The sequence below is a fragment of the Lemur catta genome, chromosome 7 (genome assembly GCF_020740605.2).
Source record: "Lemur catta isolate mLemCat1 chromosome 7, mLemCat1.pri, whole genome shotgun sequence".
NCBI lineage: Eukaryota > Metazoa > Chordata > Mammalia > Primates > Lemuridae > Lemur > Lemur catta.
The window spans coordinates 19,696,578-19,717,220 of record NC_059134.1 but is presented as its reverse complement, the minus strand read 5'-3'; the positions used below and the strand labels follow the sequence as shown (position 1 = coordinate 19,717,220).

The window sequence follows — 20,643 nt, the reverse complement described above, 5'->3', positions numbered from 1 at the left end:
TATAAGAACGCTCACGATGCTATCTAAGTTCCCTGGAGACGAACACTATGTAGGAGGAAAATATAATCACCCTGGTCTTGTTTCTCCTCCATCCACCTCGATAGTCATCACAAAAATGGTCTCCCTGTGGCCCAGGGCTGCACGACACCGTATGAAAATCCAGCCAGTTGTCAGGAGGGATGAGGGCCCTGGAGAGAGCCGGGCTCATTATTTGCCTGATCTACTTGTCAGTTTCTATGGCACCTGTCACACTCAAAGCCAGGCACACTGGCAGGGGAGGTTGGTTAGGAGTATTGACGGTGGGTACAAAGATCAGGCAAAAGGGACACCGTTCTGAAGTGGCAATTCTCAACTGCGGAATGATGCCACACTGCTGCACTGTGATCGAGGGCGAGGCATGTCACCGGCAACTTGTTACTTACTAATAAAGGACCAGAGTTTGCAAGTTATTTACTTATTTCCTATATTGCTGCAGATTCAAGAATACTCGTATTAAGAGTCTCGCTTGCATTCTGGCAGGGGTGGAGCTGATTGGGGCATTGCCTACAATCTACAGACTCTCTGATCTGTGCCTCGCCCCTAAGAGGGCTGTCTGTGGTTCCATCATATCGCGGTCCTCAGCGGGGAGTATAGGTGGTTAAAAGCACTGACATTAGGCTGCCTGGCTTTAATCTCGTCTTTGGCGTTTGTGAGGCATGTGATCTTGTACAGGTTACTTAGCCTTTTGTTGTGTCAGTTTCCCCAACTGCAAAAGGGGGTTGGGGGAGGAATGATAGTGCCTACCTCATGCAGTTAACCCACGTAGAATACCTTACGGTGGCTGGCACATACCAAGCAGTGGGTGTTAGCCGTTGTTATTGTTAATGGTTGTGGAGATAATTATTATAATCTGTTTAATTATTTGCTTCATTTCCCTAAAAGTCATTTTGGTTTCAATAATATGTGTTTGTATCCGTGGTGTGCCGTGTGTGAGAAGAGCAGCTACTCTGCATGTCACTGCCCTGGGAGGGAGCAGGGAGGAGAGACCTGCGCTGGTCCCGGATCGAGGGCAGTTGAGAACCAGTCAGGATGTTCTACTCTGCCTGGTGCCAAAGGGCAGCAGCCCACACAAATGGCAGACACGTGGAGCCCTCACTGCTCATTTGCTTCAAGTGGATTTTTGTTTTCTTCTCTAATCTCCCTCTCTTCACCTTGCAGGCAGCTGAGCTTGGGATGGTGTCAGCCTATTACACATACATCTTCACTAATCTGGTAAGACATTTTCGCAGCTCACCTCCTTGGCATGGAGAGTGTTGTGAGTGGTCAGGGGCAGTGGATCGTGATGGAATGGAGCCCAGAGGATGGGGAGTGGGAGAAGTAGACGCAGAGGAGCAGAAGCCGGCTGGCGAGGCTGGGCGTCCTGCAAACATGGGGTCCAAGAGCCCACTGGGATTCTCATCCCAACATTTCTTAGCCTCGCAAGCATGGGGTTTTGGGGAGTCTAATGCCTCCATTCAGACGCCACTAGCTGCATAGAGCTAATTCCTCTGGGCTGTCGCAGGGTGGGTGAGCCCCCTTGGTAGGTCCAGTTACTGGGCTGCAGTCCAATCTCTACGTTGTCAGACACTCATGCTGGCTCAGAAGCAGGAAAGCTAGAGCACAACAAGTATTCACGTCTTACAGTGTTATAACCATATGTGCCTCTAGAGATGATCTCAGTCAAATTCCCTTATTTTGCAGATGAGAAAACAGATCTGTAGAGATTTCATTGAACCAGTTTTGAGCACTAGCTTTGCCACTTACCAGCCGTGTGCCCTTCAGCAAAGCACAGAGCCTTGGTGTCCTTATCTGTAAAATGGGGACCAGAACAGCTATGTCATGGAGTTGCCATAATTTTGAAATGATACAATTTAACCTGTGTGGAAGCCTTTTGACACGGTAAAGCATTAAGAAATGTGAAAGATTATGGTGACCTACGGACACACTCAATTGGAGAGTAGAAAGGACCTCAGAAAACGGGTTTTTTTAAATTATAACTTTTTATTTTGAAATAATTATTGATTCACAGGAAGTTCCAAAGGTTGTACATATACCCTTAACTCAGATTCCTCCAATGGTGACGCTGTATACACAATTACAGTGCAATATCAAAACAGGATATCAGAATGGCAATCTATGAAAATGTGGAAAGTTGTGTACCTCTGCAAGCCAGATACAGAACTGTTCATCCCCAGGAAGAGCTCCCTCCTGCCACGACTTTATAGTTACACCTGCCACCCTCCCCCCACCACCCCTAATCCTTAGCCTCCACTAATCTGTTCTTCGTTTCTATAGTTGAATGATTGTACCTTTCTGTGACCTGGCTGGATTTTTATTACTGAGTAGTATTTCACGGTAGGGATGTGCCACGGTTTGTTTAGCCCTTCACCAATTTTGGTTGTTTCCAAATTTTGACGATCACAAATAGAGCTGTTACAAACAATCATTTAGAGAAGAGGTTGATTTCATTTTATAAGTCACTCGACAAGGTGACCCCTTCATCCAGACATGCTTTTGAGTACCTCCTGTATGCATACAGGCACTGGGCCAGGCATTCGGGATTAAAATGAGAGTAAGAAACCAAGCCTGCCTCGGAAAAACTCAAAGCACCTATCACAGTGCAAACTGCTAGATTCTGTTACTAGACGTGTACACAGGATGCTCCGGACCCTAAAGCAGGTGCTGCTTGCTCAACATGGGGCCGTCAGGAAAATTGTCACCGAGGAAGGGGCCTTCAAGCTATTTCCTGAAAGATGGGTAGAGTTATTCTAGGGAAACAAAGAAAGGAAGAGCATTCTGGGATAAGGAATAGCATATCCACCTGCGTAGAGATAAGAAAGTCCATGGCAGGTCCAGGAAACAGTGAGTCACTTAAAACTTACGGACTGCTCCAGGAATACGCGTGTCAGTTAATTCTTATTCACTAATGCATGTGCATCCAGCCTGGAAAGTAACTCGTTTGGAGGATATAAGGCAGTTAACGGTTAAAGAGCCTTGATAAGGTAGGGAACAGAATTCAGCCTCACAGAGTTGATTCTTCAGTCTTGAAAAAGGTTGTGCAGAAGTAAATACATTTTTGGTGAAAGTGTGCAGTAGGATAATTTAGGGAATCATGCAGTCTCCCTCCCTGGACTTAGAAATCAGGTCTCTTAAAATATCCTGTGAGGTTTAGGAGATGGCTGCCCAAAGAGATGGGCTTGGATGCTGAGATCCTTTTCTTTTCCAGCTGTAGGTGTTTATGAACAGTCCTTTCTTGGGGCATTTGTAGAATTGTTAACCCTGAAGCATCCTCTCAGCTTTTGCTCTCGGAGTTGAAACAGATTTTAGAGGAATCCAGGTGTGACTTTCCTTCTGGAATAGGGACTGATTCCACAGCAGGCTTCCCAGGGAGTCATTCAGCCTTTGCTTGAACTTGAGTGGAAATAGCTTGTTCACCACCACCATAAAACTGCCTGCTCCATTGCTGGAATTTTTTTTTTTTTGAAGTCTAGCATGCCTACAGAAGAAAACCACAACATAGTATGTGTGCACGGCTTAAAAAACTTTCTCCAAGTGAGCACACCTGTGTAAGCCGCACCCAGCTCCAGAAATAGAACATCATCGGCATCCCAGAAGCCCCTCTCCTGCCCCTCGAAATGTACAACAGACGAACTTCTTTGTTTGCCTTTTTTTCCCTCTCTAACACTGCTGCTATAAATCAGAACATTAATATGTAAAAAGGGAGAAAAGGATTAGACTATTCCCAGAGCAATGCAGAAGCATTTGCTTAAAGTAAGGAGACATCTGGGGGAGCCTGGGCAAGTTGGCAGAAGAGCAAAGAAAGATTAGAGTATCGTTGTGTTCCATTTGGGGACCTGGGAAATGGGGGGGAGGGAAAAGGCAGGCCAGGGGCTGCCTGCAGCGTGCCAACCTGCTAGGGAGACTCCCTAAATTAGGCAGCAACGTCAGCAGAGGAGGAAGGAGCTGGGCAGCAAGGAGTCACTGGGATGATTTAGCAGATGGAAAGGAGACATTCTTCTGGAATATGAGTTCCCAGGACAGTAACCAGAATAAGGTGGAGTTGCTTGGCTGAGAGATTTTTAAGAAGACAGCATTATCCACACTGTGTACTGCCACCCCCTGTCCTCAAAAATGGTAGAAATGATGATGATGATGTTACCTAGTGGACAGAGGTCGAGTCACTGGGAGACTTGGGTGAGCCACACTGGAACTCTGAGCCCCAGTTTTATCATTTTTTAAATGAAGATAATAAAACCTTGGAGGGTTATTATGAAGATTGACTAAAATTATATTAATATAAGTAAAATGCATTATAAATAGCAAAGTACTACATGTTTCTAAGGCATTGCATTTTTTTTCCATATAATGCTACGATGCTTTCAGTTTTCAAAGAGCTTTCCCCCCCGCCCCCGTTCGCGTGGGCGTGGGACGAGCCGTGCTCTGGGAGCATGCCTCAGTCAGAGAGTGCTTTGAACCTGCGATTAACAGGACTCACACTATATGTTTGCAAGGGGAGATCAGAAAAGTAACTGTGAGTGATGCTGGTTGAATAATAGTCAAGAAAACAGAAGCAGAGACTTTGCGAAAATCCATGACAGAATATTCTGGAAGCTTCTCATTAGTACCTTGGCTTTCTAAGAGGGATAGCCATCCAATAGGAGTAAAGACACTTTTTAGGACCACTCTTCCTGCCCAGTTGCAGTTGAAGTTTTAAGGCATAGAGAGAAGGGCTTCGTACAGAGGGTGATGTGTTATCCTCTCTGCTTCTCCAGCCCTTCTCCCAAGTCCAGGTGCCAACCGGGCTTTAATTCTTATTTACTCCTTCTCGGAATTCCTAGGGAGCCGGGTCATGTCCCATCTCTCTGAAATCTGCCACAGCAATGCAGTAGGTTCTCAGATCAGCTTTTAGAGCACAGGCATGATGAGCTGGAGAGGCATGGGCAGTAGCAGTACCTGCCTCGGGAGGTAATACACACACCAACTGGCTCACAATACAAGTTTAGTTGGGGGAAGTTATTATTTTAAGAAGTCTAGTTTATGCTTCTCATGGGCTCAAAGGAATGGGAGGTACTTATTTTGCTGCCTAGCCTCTAATGGTCTGTAAAAATGACTCATAAAATGCCATTTTATTTATTTCTAGAGAATGAATAGAACTAGGTAGTTCGGTTATTGTGCGTGACGGAACCGACCCATTGTGGGGTTTATTTGTGTCAGTAATTACTGAGCAATTGATCGAATGCCCATACCTCACTCCCATCCAGGCAGAAAGAATACTGATTGATTTAGGGCATCCATAATAAATGAATTAGGTTGACTGCTCTGGATTCTGTCTGTTGATTACCCATCACAGGAGTTGGGACAAAATTATCCATCATGAATCAGACTTCTAACCCATCAATTCATTTGACCCTATAGAAACATAGTTTCTTTCTCTGTCAGGGTCTGGCCAGCAGGGAGAGTGAGTGTGCCAATTCCGGGCCTTGGGTGACAGGTGACGGATGCAACACAAGGAACTGAGCCAGCGAGGGTGGAGGAGGACCACGTGGCTCTCACGGGCAGAGCCAGGAAGAAGCTGGGCGAGTCTGGGGAATAGCTGGGTCTGTGGGTCCAGGGGAGGTGGCGCTCAGTGACACAATGACAGTGAGGTGTAAGGTAATGAGAGAGACGCAACGTACGGCGACAGATTCCTCCAGAACAGAGGAAGAGGTATGTAGATGTTGAAGGCACACAGTGAACACATATCTAGGTCTTTTATTTATATTATCTATTTCAAAACAGGGTTTGGGGTAATTTCTACTGGAGTTAGAGACTGGATCGGCGAAACAGCTTTTTCCCCAGGTTCTGGTTCTAATGGGTCAGGAATCATTCCCAGCACAGCAAATCTCTGACAAACAGACAGCAAGGGCACCTGGCTAAGGTGGGGCCAGGGGCAGAGGGTTGGCTCTTGGGGTCTAAATCACAAGAATTTGAGAGGTAAATTGAGGGCACTTGCCAGGATATGCACTTGACCAGAGGTCAGGTACGTGGAAAAGAACTAGGAGGAAGCAAGTCCTGGGGGGAAGGCAAAGGTGAGGGGTCAAGAGTCCAGGACAACATGAGATGGACCAAACAAGCAAGGCAAATAGAGTTATTGTGCAAAGTCACAAAAGATGCATGAGCGACCCAGAGAACTGGTTCCTGCTCTCATCCAGAAATCAATCAGCCAGCCTTCCTTCCTTCCTTCCTTCCTTCCTTCCTTCCTTCCTTCCTTCCTTCCTTCCTTCCTTCCTTCCTGCCTTCCTTCCTTCCTTTCTTCCTCTCTTCCTCCCTCTCTCTCTTGAATTTTTATTTTGGTAAAGTACTAACATATATAACATCAAATTTGCCATTTTAACCTTTTTTAAGTTTACAATTTAGTGGCATTAATGATATTCACAATATTGTGCAACCATCACCACGATCTATCCCTAAAACTTCTCATCAACCCAAACAGAAACTCGGTCCCCATTAAGCAATAGCTCCCGATGCCCCTCACTCCAGCCCCTGCACTCGACTTTCTTCTCTGTGCCGCTGCCTGTTCAGCCAGGTGCATCCTGTAAGTGGAATCTCACAGTATCTGTCCTTTCGTGTCTGGCTTATTTCATTCAGTGTAATGTTTCCTAGGTTCATCCATGTTTGTACGATATGTCAGAATTTCATTTATTTTTCTTTAAAGCTTTGTTTTCTCGTGATAAAATACACGTAAAATTTATCATTTTAACCATTTTTAAGCATACTTTTCAGTGACATTAAGTACATTCACATTGTTGTACAACTGTCACCACCATTGATCTCCACATCTTTTTTCATCTTCCCAAACTGAAATTCTCTACCTATTAAACAACAATAACTGCCTCATTTTCCTGTCCCTCAGCCTTTGGCAACCACCATTCTTTTTTTTTTTTTTTTTTTTGAGATAGGGTCTTTCTCTGTTGCCCAGGCTAGACTGCAACGGCATCATCATAGCTTACTGCAGCCTCAAACTCCTGGGCTTAAGTGATCCTCCTGCCTCAGCCTCCTGAGTAGCTGGGACTACAGGGATGCACCAACACGCCCAGCTAATTTTTCTATGTCTTGTAGAGATGGGGGTCTCACTATGTTGCCCAGGCCGGTCTCAAACTCTTGTCCTCAAGCAATCCTCCCACTTTGGCCTCCTAAAGTGCTAGGATTACAGGTGTGAGCCACTGCACCTGGCCCCTGGCAGCCACTGTTCTACTTTTTTATCTCTATGAACTTGACTACTCTAGGTACTTCATATAAGTGGAATCACACAATATTTGTCCTTTTGTGTCTGGCTTATATTAATTATATTAATATCTTTAAGGTTCATCCATGTGTTAGAATTCCCTGCCTTTTTAAAGCTAAGTAATATACCATTGTATATATGTATACCACGTATTGTTTATCCATTCATCCACAAGTGGACACTCGGGTTGCTTCCACCTTTTGGCCATTGTGAATAACGCTGGTATAAGCAGGGATGTGTAAATATCTGTTCAAGTCCCTGCTTTCAGTCCTTTTGGATATACGCCTAGGACTGAAATTGCTGGATCATATAATAATTATATGTTTATTTATTGAGGAACTGCCAAACTGTTTTCCAGAGTGACTGTACCAATTTCCATCCTACCAGCAATATCCAAGGGTCCCAGTTTCTCTACAACCTTGCCAACACTTACTGTTTTTCTTTTTTTTTTTTATAATAGCCATCCTGATGGGTGTGAAGTGGTCAGATGTGTTTCTGATTTCTATTTGAAGTTTGCAAATTGAAAGGAGCAAGACTACATGGCTGAAGCTGAGAGTCCTGCTGATTAAGAAGCTTTATAATGAGAGAAAGTAGCAGTGTACAAAAGCCCAGTACCCACAGTCGGTCAGGACGGGTAAAACTCCCCAGTTCAGGAGCTTACGAGCTGTATGGCCCTGAGGCTCTTGGGGCTTCAGTTTCCTCATAGGTAAAATGTAAATAATAATATCTGTATTGAAAAAATCTTGGTAAGAACTAAAAATTAGCTATTGATAACACTGTTTATGCCTGGTAGGTAATGCTAGCTGCTACAACAGATAACCCCCCAAATCTCATAGCTTCACACAATGGAAGTATTAATGTATTCCTGACTCAAATGAAGTTCCAAAAGGGGATTCCTGATCAGTGGGTTGCCTTCCATAAGGTCATTCAGGGGCCCAGGCTTCTTCTAGCTTATCAATATGTCCTCCTAGAGGCCAGGGGTAGGAGAAAATCATGGAGGGTCACACACAGGAGGGTTTATGGACCAGGCCTGGAAGTGACACAGGTTATTTCTGCTCACAGTCCCAGTGGCTTGAACTCATCACACAGCCACACGTACCTGTAAGGGAAGCTGGAAAATGCAGGCTGGCTGCGTGCCCAGGGAGAAGAGGAAATGGGTTAGGTGATCAGGAAGCAATCTCTGCTACATTATAGAATTATTACCCATCTTCACACATCTCTTTCACGTATGCTAGAAAAACAATTAGCATCCTAAGCCCTGGCTTGTCTGTTTAGAGGATAACTGATCCTGGAACCAGAGATTAGCACTTAGCTGTAAGAGTATCAGCTCTTGTCCTGGTAGGGAAGGCCCAGGACAGTTATAGATGCACTGTGCTTGCTCTGCTCCTCGCTCTGAAAAGGAGTCTCTGTCTTCCAGTCGGCCTCTGGGTTTGGCTGGAGAAGCCTTTGTTCTGCAAGATTGATGGAAGTTTGGATAAAGGACGTGAGGAATTAAGGGCCTCTGGGCAAAGCCCAGTCTACCGTTGAGACAGCAGAGGTGGTTGATGTCATCTGAAGAGAAGAGGTGAAGGAGGAAGCTCAATTTGAGCTCATAAATCTGGAGGGATTATCCAGCTACTAATGAACCCAGGGAGATTTGCAGTCACTGCCTAATAGAAAAGATAAAACCGCTCTAATCTATTGTCAGGGAGCACATAGGCCCTGTGCCAAATGAGGGAGCTGCCGCCTTGGTGGAGAGAAGTGTTGAGATTTAAGGGTAAGGGTCAAAAGTCATGGAATGTCAAGGAAAGGTGGGAAATAATTGAGCGCTGGAAGCCGGAGGCTGTGCGGTCTGCTGGCCCCAGGGCTGCTACGGCCTTGCAGCTGGCGTGGCCAGCGGATGCCATCACCACCGTTTCACTGCCGTGCCCCGGGCGGGCCAGGGCTCCCTGCTCTTGGCACTCCCATCTCTGTGCTGGAGGCCAGGCGGCCATTTGTGGGGTAGCTATGGAGGCAGTGGGCACCGGAGCCTTTCTTTTGGGGACTCTAGAGAGGAGGGTCTGAGTGCTGGGGGTGCAGTGTTGGAAGGCAGGGGCAGGGATTACCCCAGGAGGGGCCTCGTCACATACAGGGCAAGGCCCTGGATGAGCAGCGAAGAGGCACTAGTTCCAGTCCTGCCACTAACTAGCTGGGTACATAGTAACAGGGATAGCTGACACTTACTGAATACTTTTCTTTCGGCAAGGCTCTGTAATAACAACAGCTTCACAGTTATTTTCTCATTTAGGCCTCACAACTACTGTAGCAGAAGGTACTATTTTATCCCCATTTTAGAGATGAGCAAGATGAGACTTGGTTGAGGCTTATAAAGCTTTGGTGTCTTGCTCAAGGTGGTAGAGCCAGACCATGAACCCAGGCAGTTAGCTCTTAACCTCTTTACTCTGCTGTCTTTATCTGGGCAAGCCATTTTTCCTTGTTGGGCTTCAGTTTCTTCATCTGTAAAATTATGAAGTTGTATTAGATAACCTCTGAGGGCCTTTCCAGCCTTGGACTTGTTTCACCCTATGTATCAGCGGCCCCCAGCCCTGGATCTGCAGCCTGTTAGGAACCAGGCTGCACAGCAGGAGGTGAGTGGCAGGCCATTGAGGGAAGCTTCATCTGCATTTACAGCGGCTCCCCATTGCTTGCTATCTCCCCTCCCCCAGCCCGGGACGTGGAAAAATTGTCTCCCATGAAACTGGTCCCTGGTGCCAAAAATGCTGGGGACCTCTGCACATGTTTGGGGACATTTGAATTCACAATGCCCTGGGGTTAGGAATGTTCCCTGGAGAAAAGGGAGAATGAGCCATCAGATTGGAGGGCCCAGGTGACCTGAGCTAGCAGTTTCTGTTCACGTAACAGATCCTCAGAGTCCCAGCTCCAGCCAGGTCCCAGCAAGCCCTGCAGAAATAACCCCCACACCCTAGTCTCCGTCTTGTTTGGGCAGAATGGATATACGCAGCCAATTTTCTCCACTGGGTTCATTTTATTGTCAGCAGACCCGAGCCTGTGTTTATTTTCCCAAAGGTTTATCAGAGAGATTAGCCATAAGTAATTGAAATTGCTAAAATTATTACAGAAGGGGGACCCAGGGCAGACAGGGAGGAAAGAAATAATTGATTCCGTGAGGAAGTGAAAATGCACCCACCCCACTCTTCTGCTCCTTTCTTTGGCCAGCTGACCCTACCCATCTTTGAATTTTACTTAAATGTCACTTCCCCAAGGAAGTCTCCCCTGACACCCTCCCCCCAGGTTGAGTCTGCTGTCACACACTCTCACAGCACCCTGTGTTCTGTATTTTGGAGCATTCATCTCAAGTGGAAATCCCTTCTTCTATGCTAGCCTCTTCCCCAGACTTTGAGCTTCCTAAAGGCAAGGCCGACTGGCACACAGTAGGCACTCAATAAATATTGAATGAGTGAATGGAGTGTTTCATGACATTATAGAGTTCTCAGAGTAGGAGGGTGGCCAGGTGAGATAGGTCATCTTGCATCAAACAGGAATTCAGTTCATGCCATCCAACTCCTCAACTAAAAAGGAGCCCAGCTTGCTGCTCAGCCAGGGACAGCCGGGCCCTGCACCCTGCTCCCCAGGTCACCTCAGCACTTCCATAGCCCACACGGAAACTATCTGGAATCCCCTTCCTCCCATTCTGAGCTGGACAGATTTGAAGTTAAGGCTGTTCAGGACCCTACAGAGTGGTTTAGTTCAGTATCTAAGATACAGGGTTGCATGGGCCCTGCTGAGTGCGGGTGATGTCAAAACCTGAGGCCCAGGGCTGGCATCGAGAATGACCACTGAGGTGGGAAAGGGCAGAAGAGTACAGGGACAGTCAGGCTGATTGTGCTGAGTGGCCCCTCTGTCACCTAGGGTTGCTTTCTCCATTGGCCACACCATGCCCCGGTCAGCCTGGGTCATGTGACCTCTTCAGGCTGGCATATGGAGCCAGAAGCCAAGGGTTTTCAAAACAAAACCTCCCTTTCAAGTTATGAAGTTCTCTAGTCCTGTCCCCCTGCCCCCATAGCTTGGCACATGGGGGTGGGTGAGCCTCATCACTGTGTTGACATCGAGGGTGGAAACATGGTTTGACAGAGGCAGCCAAGGCCTCAGATCAGAGAGGGCTTGAGTTTTAATCTGGGCCCTGCCATAGGTCAGATGGACGTGTGGCCAGGTAGTTAATCTGTGGGACTTGGAGTTTTCCCTTTTGTAAAATGAAGATAATAATGTTTATTTTATAATATCATTTTGTGAAGACCATGGGAAGGTTCTCATCTTCAGTGGATTATTAGTATTATTTCCCTTTGCTCTTTTTTCCCACTTCCCTGTTGGTGATTTCCATCTGTAGACCTCAGTTTCCTGATTTGCTGCCCTAGCTTTCCAAAACTCCAAAGCTGTCATCAGACACGCTTCAAAATTGGCCTCTTACCTAGTTGGAACTACAGTTCCCAAGATGCTTGTGCCTTTTCCATAGGTTTCAGTCCTTCACTGAATGTGCATCATACACACACACACACACACACACACACACACACACACACACACACACACACATCCCTATGCACATACACATCCCAGCACGCACACACACACACACAACTGAACCAGCCAAAAGCTACAATCCATCAGCTGGACAACCTTCTAGTGCCAGAGCAGTTGATTCTAATGTGTAGTTTATTGTAAAATTATTAAGAGTATCCACATATTTCAGCTTTATTGAGCCTTTTAGGAGAGCCACTCTGCATAATACAGTATACTTTGGTGAATAAGTATGTTTTTAGTGCAACTTGAAAAAGAGTAATGGAGTGGAAGCTCCCGGGTGTTGTTCTGAGCTGCCAAGGTACCACTCCCACCAAATGCAAGCCCTGAGAGGTGGCAGGTCTGGCGGTGGTAAATGTCTCCTGGGCATGCATGGGCACAACAGCATCTTAAGGAGAAGGTGTTACTCCCAAACTGTGCTCTCTGAAGCTGCTAACCCTCCTGTACTTGTTCTCTGAACCAGGCTGTTGGAAGATGGGGGTGTATTCAGAAGGGGAAACAGCAGGGAGAAGCAGATTCAGGGGGCACTGACTGAAGATTTGTTTTTTGCATTTGCATTTGGGGAAACTGTGGCTGACAGCTTGGAGCTCCTTGGCACAAGTCATAGGCTTATGGAATGATGAGCCAGCCGTGATTAAGCAGCTTACCTATGGGAAATGCTAGAATCAACTACCTTTATTCAACAAACATCCATTAAGTGTCTGCTGTGTGGTGGAGAGTACGAGGGCCAGCATGATGTGGTCCAGCAGGACGTGTTGTGAAGAGGTCCCAGTCTATCAGTGCAAGGTTGAGCCCAGAGAAGGGAGCATTTAGTTGTTCTGTGGGAACGTGGAGAAAGGTTTACAGATATGGCTTCCTTTATGGAAGGATGGCTTAGAGATGAGGCTGGGAGAGTGACATGCAGGCAGAGGTGAGTTATGGTGCCTGCTGTGCCTGGAGCCACAGCCCGCAAAGGAAGGTTCGGGTCAGATGATATCCTATCTGCCATGCAGTTGCCAGATGTTTTCAGCATCGGAGCTGGCATCAGTAGGTCCAGGGTCTTGTCTTGGCTGTCCCACTGCCTAACTGTGCCTGATCTTGCACAAGTCCTTCCTCCTCTGGGGAGGGGCTGAGGCTCTCCAGAGACCTTTCAACTCTGAAATTCTGTTGAGTTTATGGATTGAAGAAACATAGAATAAATGGCTGGATTAATTCTCTCTGCCAGCCTGTTTTCTGCGTGAAGCAGGTAGCTTCCTCTTCATGGGTTTCCAGCGTCCTCGTCTGGCTTACTCATCCCTCCAGGCCCTCAGCTGTCCAGATCCCCCAGAGTGGGGGAGCACCCCTGTCTTGTGAGCTGTCTCGATCTCTCACTCCCCCTTACCCAGAAGTGCCTGTCCTGTGTCCCCACCCACACCTTAGAGCCCAGACAGATGACAGACCTCCCCAGTCTGAAAATCCAATCTATGCCAAAGTGTTAAAGGCTATGACAGCATGGAAGTTTTTTTGGATCATGAGAGCATCTAACTAAATCTCACCCTTTTATAGCTGAGCAAACAGAGCTGGAGAGGGACAGTGGCTTGGCCAGGCTCTCACAGTGAGTCACGAGTGGAGGGAGGCGGTCCCCAGGCTCACAGCCCACACACTCACTGGATCAGCGTTAATTGAGCACTTACTATGCTAAGTGTTGTGGATACAAAGATGAATAAAGTTCCGATCTTCCAGGAGGTCAGACTAGAGGGAAAGAAGAACCCAAACAGGTCATTGTAAATCAATGGGTTTGATAGTTATGCAGATAGGCACAGTGCATTATGGGGTTATCAGAGAAGGGCCTCTGGTCTAGCCTGGCAGGTTCATAGAAAGCTTCCTAGAATAGGCCACACCCAATGGGCCTTAAAGAATCAATAAGAGTTAGCCAGTGGAAAAGGACATTCTAAGTGGAGGGTACACACAGTTAATGTCTCACCCCTCCCAGACAACATTTGCATTTTAACCAAGGCCTTAACCAAGGAAGCAGATAGCATGGGAAACTGTGGAGGTGGTAAGGAAGGTATTTTGGGGGTGGGAGAACATTTCAGAACCTTCATATTACTTTACACAGGCAGCCAACTTGCCTGTCCTATGTAAGGCAGGGGAAGAGGAAAGGCATGAGTCCCAGGTGGACCTGAGTCAGCACCTTTAGCTTGGTGGTAGCTTGTCACAAATGCCTATCCCAGGCCAAAGATCACAAATCCCAGGCCCAGGAATTACCGTCACTTGGTTAGCTGCTAACAAATGTCCCCCCTTGAAGGGATGGGCACCACTAGCCTGAAACAAGAATATAGGCCAGAGGGGCCCCAGGGCGAGAGTGGGGAGATCAGGCAGCCCTGCAGGTGGCATGGCCCTGACTCACTCATGGCGCCAGCTACTGAGTGTCTGATAGGTGAACTCTACTCTGCCAGCCCAGGAGTCAGCCCTCTAACCCTGCAACCCAAGGCAGGAGGAAGTCCTGCCTGGAGGAGGAGTGCCGTAGGGGAGCTGTGGCAGCCCTTCAGAGGGCAGAGGTACACACTGAACTCTAAGATGCCAGGTGCTGGAGTTCAGCTTCAGCTGGAGCTCCAGGTGACCTTGGGCTGGCACTAATGCTCTGTCCGCCTTTCTTATTGCCAGCGTTTACAGATGGTCACTCTTTCCTCAGAACTTCTGACGTTTTCCCTCTCCCTACCCTGCTAGTACCTGGTACAGGGCCCTGGACCAGGCTGCATTTGACTCAAGCCGCTGCCTTACTTGGCTGGCTGGTATGTGGCTGCTCACTAAGTCCTGTTGGGCAAAGGCGGAAAGAAGAAGAGGCCTCAGAGATGGGACCCTTCCTGTGGCAAGGCCAGGGGACCAGAGGAATTGCCCCAAGCTGCATGGGCAGCTTCCCCAAGAACTGCCATATTTAATATATTATATCTGCGTTCCTTCATTCGTTCTCTACCCACAGCAAGAGTTGTTCTCAGCTGGGGCTGGTTAATCAGCATGCCCGGGAGGGGAAAAACAAGGCATTATTGTCAGTTATCCTGGAAGAAGAACCAGGTACCGTACCAGGGATGCAGGATCATTGAAAATGAAAATGCACCAATTAGGCTTTTATCCCTCCGAGAGCTTGGGTGGGGCAGGAGGAGCACCTGGGCCTCCCAGTGAGCTCCAGGCATTCAGGGAGGCAGGAGGTTCCACAGACACTCGATTCCTAACCGGGGGGTGCGGGGTGTGAGAACAGAGTGCGTATTGCCAGGAAAATCAACAGACACTGAAGAAGCATTCGATAGGGGGTGTCGAGACCCTGACAGAGGTGAAGAAACACTGCTTTGCCTTGGAGAAACCAATTATCAGACAACCCCTTCGCTGATGTGTGACCGACAGCATGACAGGGAGCTAAGTCCCACGGGATCCCCAGAACCAAGTTTGAGATATTTGTGAATCATGCATTTAATGAAAATTGAAATGCATTCCTTGTATCTTCCCCCGACACCCACCCCCCACACACACACACACTTCTGTGCCCGTGTGTATTAGCAACTGGGTGCATCCGACTGTGCATGTAAAATAAATCAAATTGAAATAAGAACTAGACTCTGGGGACTATTCTCGTTCAATATCTCTGGCAGCATAATGGAAATGCCCCCCTTGGACTGCGCAGGCCTTCTGTCTAATAGAGCTTTGGGAGAAGGGGAGCCTGGCTTGACCTCTGCCACAGAGTCGTTAAAGATTCAGATGTCTCATTAATTTAATGAGAGATGCCTCAGCCTTCCTTCTGTCTACTGACCCAGCAATTTTCCAATTATCCATCACCAGGAGAGTCTGATAATAAAAATCTACCCATTTCCCAAAGCTGGTATTACAGTAATAGTTGTTCCTGGTCTGAGTACCAGCAGTGTGCTGGACACCGTACTGAGCTCCTTCTATTCAAGATCTTTAGCCCCCAAGAGAACACGACTAGGTAGGGGCTGCAGTTCTGCACGGAAGGCAAGTGGGGCTCAGAGAAGTTGGAGAGCCTTGTCTAAGGTTCTTCCGCCAACAAGTGGCAGATGTGAGAAGTTGCCTTTCACCTCCCAGCCTACATCCTGTTCTCATCAAACTGATCTTTGTGGCTTTTCTGTGCTGTATTAGTGTTTCATTGCAGTGTCACAAATTACCACAAAGTTAGAGCTTAAAACAGCACCATTGATCAGTGCAGAGTTCTGTAGGTCAGTAGTCTGGCGTGGTGTGATCGGGCTCTGCTCAGGCTGAAATCAAGGTGTTGCTGGCTGCTTTCATGCCTGGGCCACAGGATCCTCTTCCAAACTCACTCCTGTTGTTGGCAGAATTCACTTCCTTGCAGTTGTAGGAATGAAATCCCTGTTTTCTTGCTGGCTCTAGGCTAGGGACAGCTCTTAGCATCTAGAGCCCACTTGGGTCCTCACCCCGTGACTGCTCCATCTCATCCACAGGGGACCTCCCTCTAGCCCAGTCCCTCCCTCCCTTCAAACCTCTTTGACTTCCTCTTCTGCAACCAGCCAATGAATACTCTCTGCTTTTAAAGGACTCTTAGGTCAGGCCCACCTGGATGATCTCCCTCTTTAGTCAATTGCATCATACAGTATAACCTACTCACAGGAGTAAAATTCGTCATAGTCACAGTCCTGGGGATTGTGTGTGTGTGTGTGTGTGTGTGTGTGTGTGTGTGTGTGTGTGTGTTGGGTGTCCTCTTAGAATCCTGCCTACCATGCATGCCAACTTTGTAAATTAGTTTATTTCTTTTACTTTCCTGCCTGTCACCTGGCGAAAGGGTATACAAGGAGAGATCTAGCCAGGGCACCTGGAGGAAGGTGCTGGAGAAATCAGCGCATCCCTGACAATGCAAATGATAGACATCATGTTCTTTCTGCCGGCCCAAGGTGGGCTCTGGGCAGGGCACATCTGCTGGCTTCTGATGTGATCTGTAAACTGGTCCCTGAGCAAAGGCTGAGAGCCAGGACAAAGGGGGAAACTGAGGTTTCTTGTGACTGCTGCAGCTACCAGGGAGGCTCGTGGCATTACGGAATTTGGGTCTTGCTGAGAAGAGTATTTGAGATTTAATGAATGTTTGGAAAGCATGGGGAGACTGAGAATAAAAGACATTATGGTAAATCATATTATTATTATTACATTATAAGTGCTATTGTATTACAAGCACCATTAGGAGTAGCAATTGCTTTTATTATTAAGCAATCCAGCTTCTCCATCCTCAGCACTAGGCTCTACTCAATGTCAAAAGCATCAACAGCTCAATTAATCACCATCCGAGGTCTCCCCTCACATTCACAGCCCAGCAGTAAGCATGATGCCTGCCCGTCCCTCTGAAGCCTCCAGCCATGACTCAGATGGTAGATGCCTCTCCTGTGAATTCCAAAGCTGGATTTTCATCTTGGCTGAGAGTTATTAATAATATTATCCTAAAACCATTCCTGATCATATTCCCCTCCTGCTTCAAAACCTTCAGTGGTTCCACCGTTACGCTCAGGGTAAAGTCTGAACTTTTTAGCGTGACCCAGGCAGCCTCTTATGAACTTACCTCTGGGCTTGCAGTTCCCTGGGTTTATTATAAGCTCTTGCTGCTCTGGGGCTCTGCACATGCTCTTGTTTCCCTGTCTGTGAAACTCCTCTTCCCACTTCTTTATCCGGCTGACTCCTGCTCGTCTTCCAGGTCTCAGCTCAGGAAAATCAGCAGCAATTCTGGCAGAAGGGACCACCTCACGTGCACAGCACCTATACTTGCCACTCTCCAGGACTCGCCTCACATTTGCCACTGAGTATAAGCCCCTTGAGGACAGGGACAGGGTTTGCTCATCTAGTGCCCAGCACAATGTGCATGCTTGAGAAGGACTCATACTTTTGTTGAATGAACAAAGGAATGAATGAGACTAACAAAGATCTAAAAAATGGCCAAGATCTAAAAATCCATTATGTATATTTCCCTCCATCCGAGAGCCCAGTGGCCTCCTGAGCACGTCAGAGTCAGCAAGGTGCTCAGCCCTCGTGGAGAGCCCATTATTCGATCCTGCTGCAGACACGGGGCAGGCAAAGTCAGTGAGGAGGCAGAGGCCACTGATTGACAGCATCACTCATCTTCTTAAACAACTCCAGGACCGCTGGTGAGATGGGAGTTGTGCCTTCAGTAATGCACTGGGACCTGGGAAAGGAGAGACTCAGCCCCTGATGTGCAGACAGGTGGCCTGATCGGTGGACCCTGAGTGCAGGGGACTCAGAGGTGAGCAATCAATGCCTGCCGAAGGAAGCAAGCCTGCGGAAAATCAGAGCTCTCCCCAGCCTGAAGGGAGAGCCCAGTGTCCACCATTCCTCAGCTCAGTTTGACCCCCTGGAGGTTTCAGCCGCACAATTAACTACACAGTTAACAACTACTTATTTAGTGCCCAGACATACAAACCAGTCTTGTAAATAAAAAATGAAGACAGTCACAGCTGCTACCGAGGCGGTGGGAGGGCTTTCCACCTGGCCTCTGCCTTCTTCTTCCTGGGAGCAAATGACTGAAGTCTCTGTAGAGATGGATCCACACCGATGGGTGTTCACAGGTGAACGTGAATTCATTTAATGAGTGTGTATTGATTACTTGCTAAGCACAAGTGTGGGGTATGGTGCAGAGCATAGAGCATTGAACAAGACGGAACATGGTCTACATTTGGCGTCCTGTTTGTGGACTCGTGTTGGGAAAGAAAAGCGGAGACTGGACAGAGCTCCTGGGAGGGATGGATACGTTCAGGTCATGGGGGTAAAAGAATAGGAAACATGCAGGGAGAAAGAGCCAGAGCTGGGATATGTAGGACCAAATCTCCCATTAAATGGAATTCATTGACAGCTATGAATTAGCCTCTCAGCTGCTACTGTCTTCAAAGACCTTATTACACAAAAAGCAATCTTCCAGCCTGCAGAGAGCACAGGCTCTGATGTAGATAAATACACAGACAGGTACCACAGTTAGATGGGGTGGGGAGGGAAGGAGAGGATGTAAGGGTACCCAGGAGATTCTGGACTTCTGGTGGCTCCAGGGCTCTCCTGTGAAAGGCTAAGAGAGGACTCATGAGACAAGGGTCTGGGGCCTGGCTTCTGCCATGCACTGGGTCCCAAGGAGAATTGAATAGATAGAGCTGTGAAGAAGGGCCTCAGGGAGTTGAGAGGACCAGGCTGCCAATGGAGTGAGAGGAGGGACAGCCTGACAGGTACCCCCTTCCTAAATTGATTCAGTCAACATTGCCTTTTTTCTACAGGGGATGTACCAGAGCAGATACTGATAATGTGTTTGTTTCAGATGGCAACTCGTCCTTGGGGAGATAGCTTTGAACAAATTTGTGATAAAAAGCTCTAAGTGATGATAGGTGTATATATGAGGTAGCACAATTGAGTGGCCAGTTCTGCCTGGCCTGGGTGATGAAGGAGGTCAAAGTGGACACTGAGGAAAATGTAGGCAGGAATGATAGCATGAAAAGACTTGTATGTCTAGCTAAGGACTCTTTTTTTATTTCAAAAATTTACAAGGATACAAATGTTTAGGTTATATATATTGCTTTTGCACCACCCAAGTCAGAGCTACAAATGTGCCCATCCCAGATGGTGCACACTGCACCTGTGAGGTGTGCATTATCCCCTCCTCCCCTCTCCCACCTGCCCAACACCCAATGAATATTACTTCCTTATGCGCCCATAAGTGTTGATCAATTAGTACCAATTTGATAGTGAGTACATGTGGTGCTTGTTTCTCCATTCTTGTGATACTTCACTTAGAAGAATGGGCTGCAGCACCATCCATGATAATACAAGAGGTGTTAGTTCACCATTGTTTTTTGTGGCTGAGTGGTACTCCATGGTATACATGCACCACATTTTATTAATCCACTTATGTATTTAGGGGCACTTAGGTTGTTTCCACATCTTTGCAATTGTGAATTGTGTTTCTATAAACATTTGAGTGCAAATGTCTTTCTTATAGAGTGACATTTTTCCTTTGGGTAGATACCCAGTAGTGGGATTGCAGGATCAAATGGTAGTTCTACTTTTAGCTCTTTAAGGTATCTGCATATTACTTTTTCACAGAGGTTGTACTAGTTTGCAGTCCCACCAGCAGTGTATGAGCGTTCTTATCTCTCCACATCCATGCCAACATTTGTTGTTTTGGGACTTTTTGATAAAAAACATTCTCACTGTAGTTAACGGATATCTCACTGTGTTTTCAGCTTGCATTTCCCTGATCATTAGAGATGTTGAGCATTTTCCATGTTTCTTGGCCATTAGTTTATCTTCTTTTGAAAAGTTTCTATTCATGTCCTTCACCCACTTTTTATTGGGGTTATTTGATTTTCTTACTGATTTTCCTGAGTTCTACACAGATTCTAGTTATTAGCCCTTTATCGGATGTATAACATGCAAATATTTTCTCCCATTCTGTACGTTGTCTATTTGATCCAGTAATAGTTTCTTTGGCTGTGCGGAAGCTTTTTAATTTGATCAGGTCCAATTTATTTATTGTTGTTGATGCTGTGATTCCTTTTGGGGTCTTCTTCATAAATTCTTTGCCCTGGCTGATGTCTATGAGTTTTTCCAATATTTTCTTCTAGAATTCTTGTGGTTTCTTGCATTAGGTTTAAGTCTGTTAATCCATCGTGAGTTGATTTTTGTGAGAGGTGAGAGATACAGATACTGTTTCAGGCTTCTACATATAGGTATCCAATTTTCCAGCACAATTTATTGAATAGGGATTCTTTTTCTCAGTATATGTTCTTGTTTGCTTTGTCAAAAATCAGATGGCTGTATGAAGATGGTTTTATGTCTGTGTTCTC

The 20,643-nt window shown here is 46.8% G+C and overlaps 1 protein-coding gene across 1 annotated transcript in view; it reads left to right on the top strand.

Moving 5' to 3' along the window:
* Positions 1-20,643, top strand: part of GRIK4 (glutamate ionotropic receptor kainate type subunit 4) — a 295,913-nt gene that overhangs the window by 151,073 nt on the left and 124,197 nt on the right. The window contains exon 6 of the mRNA XM_045555389.1: positions 1,198-1,251. Within this exon, the coding sequence (XP_045411345.1) occupies positions 1,198-1,251 (54 nt within the window). The remainder of the gene's footprint in view (positions 1-1,197; positions 1,252-20,643) is intronic.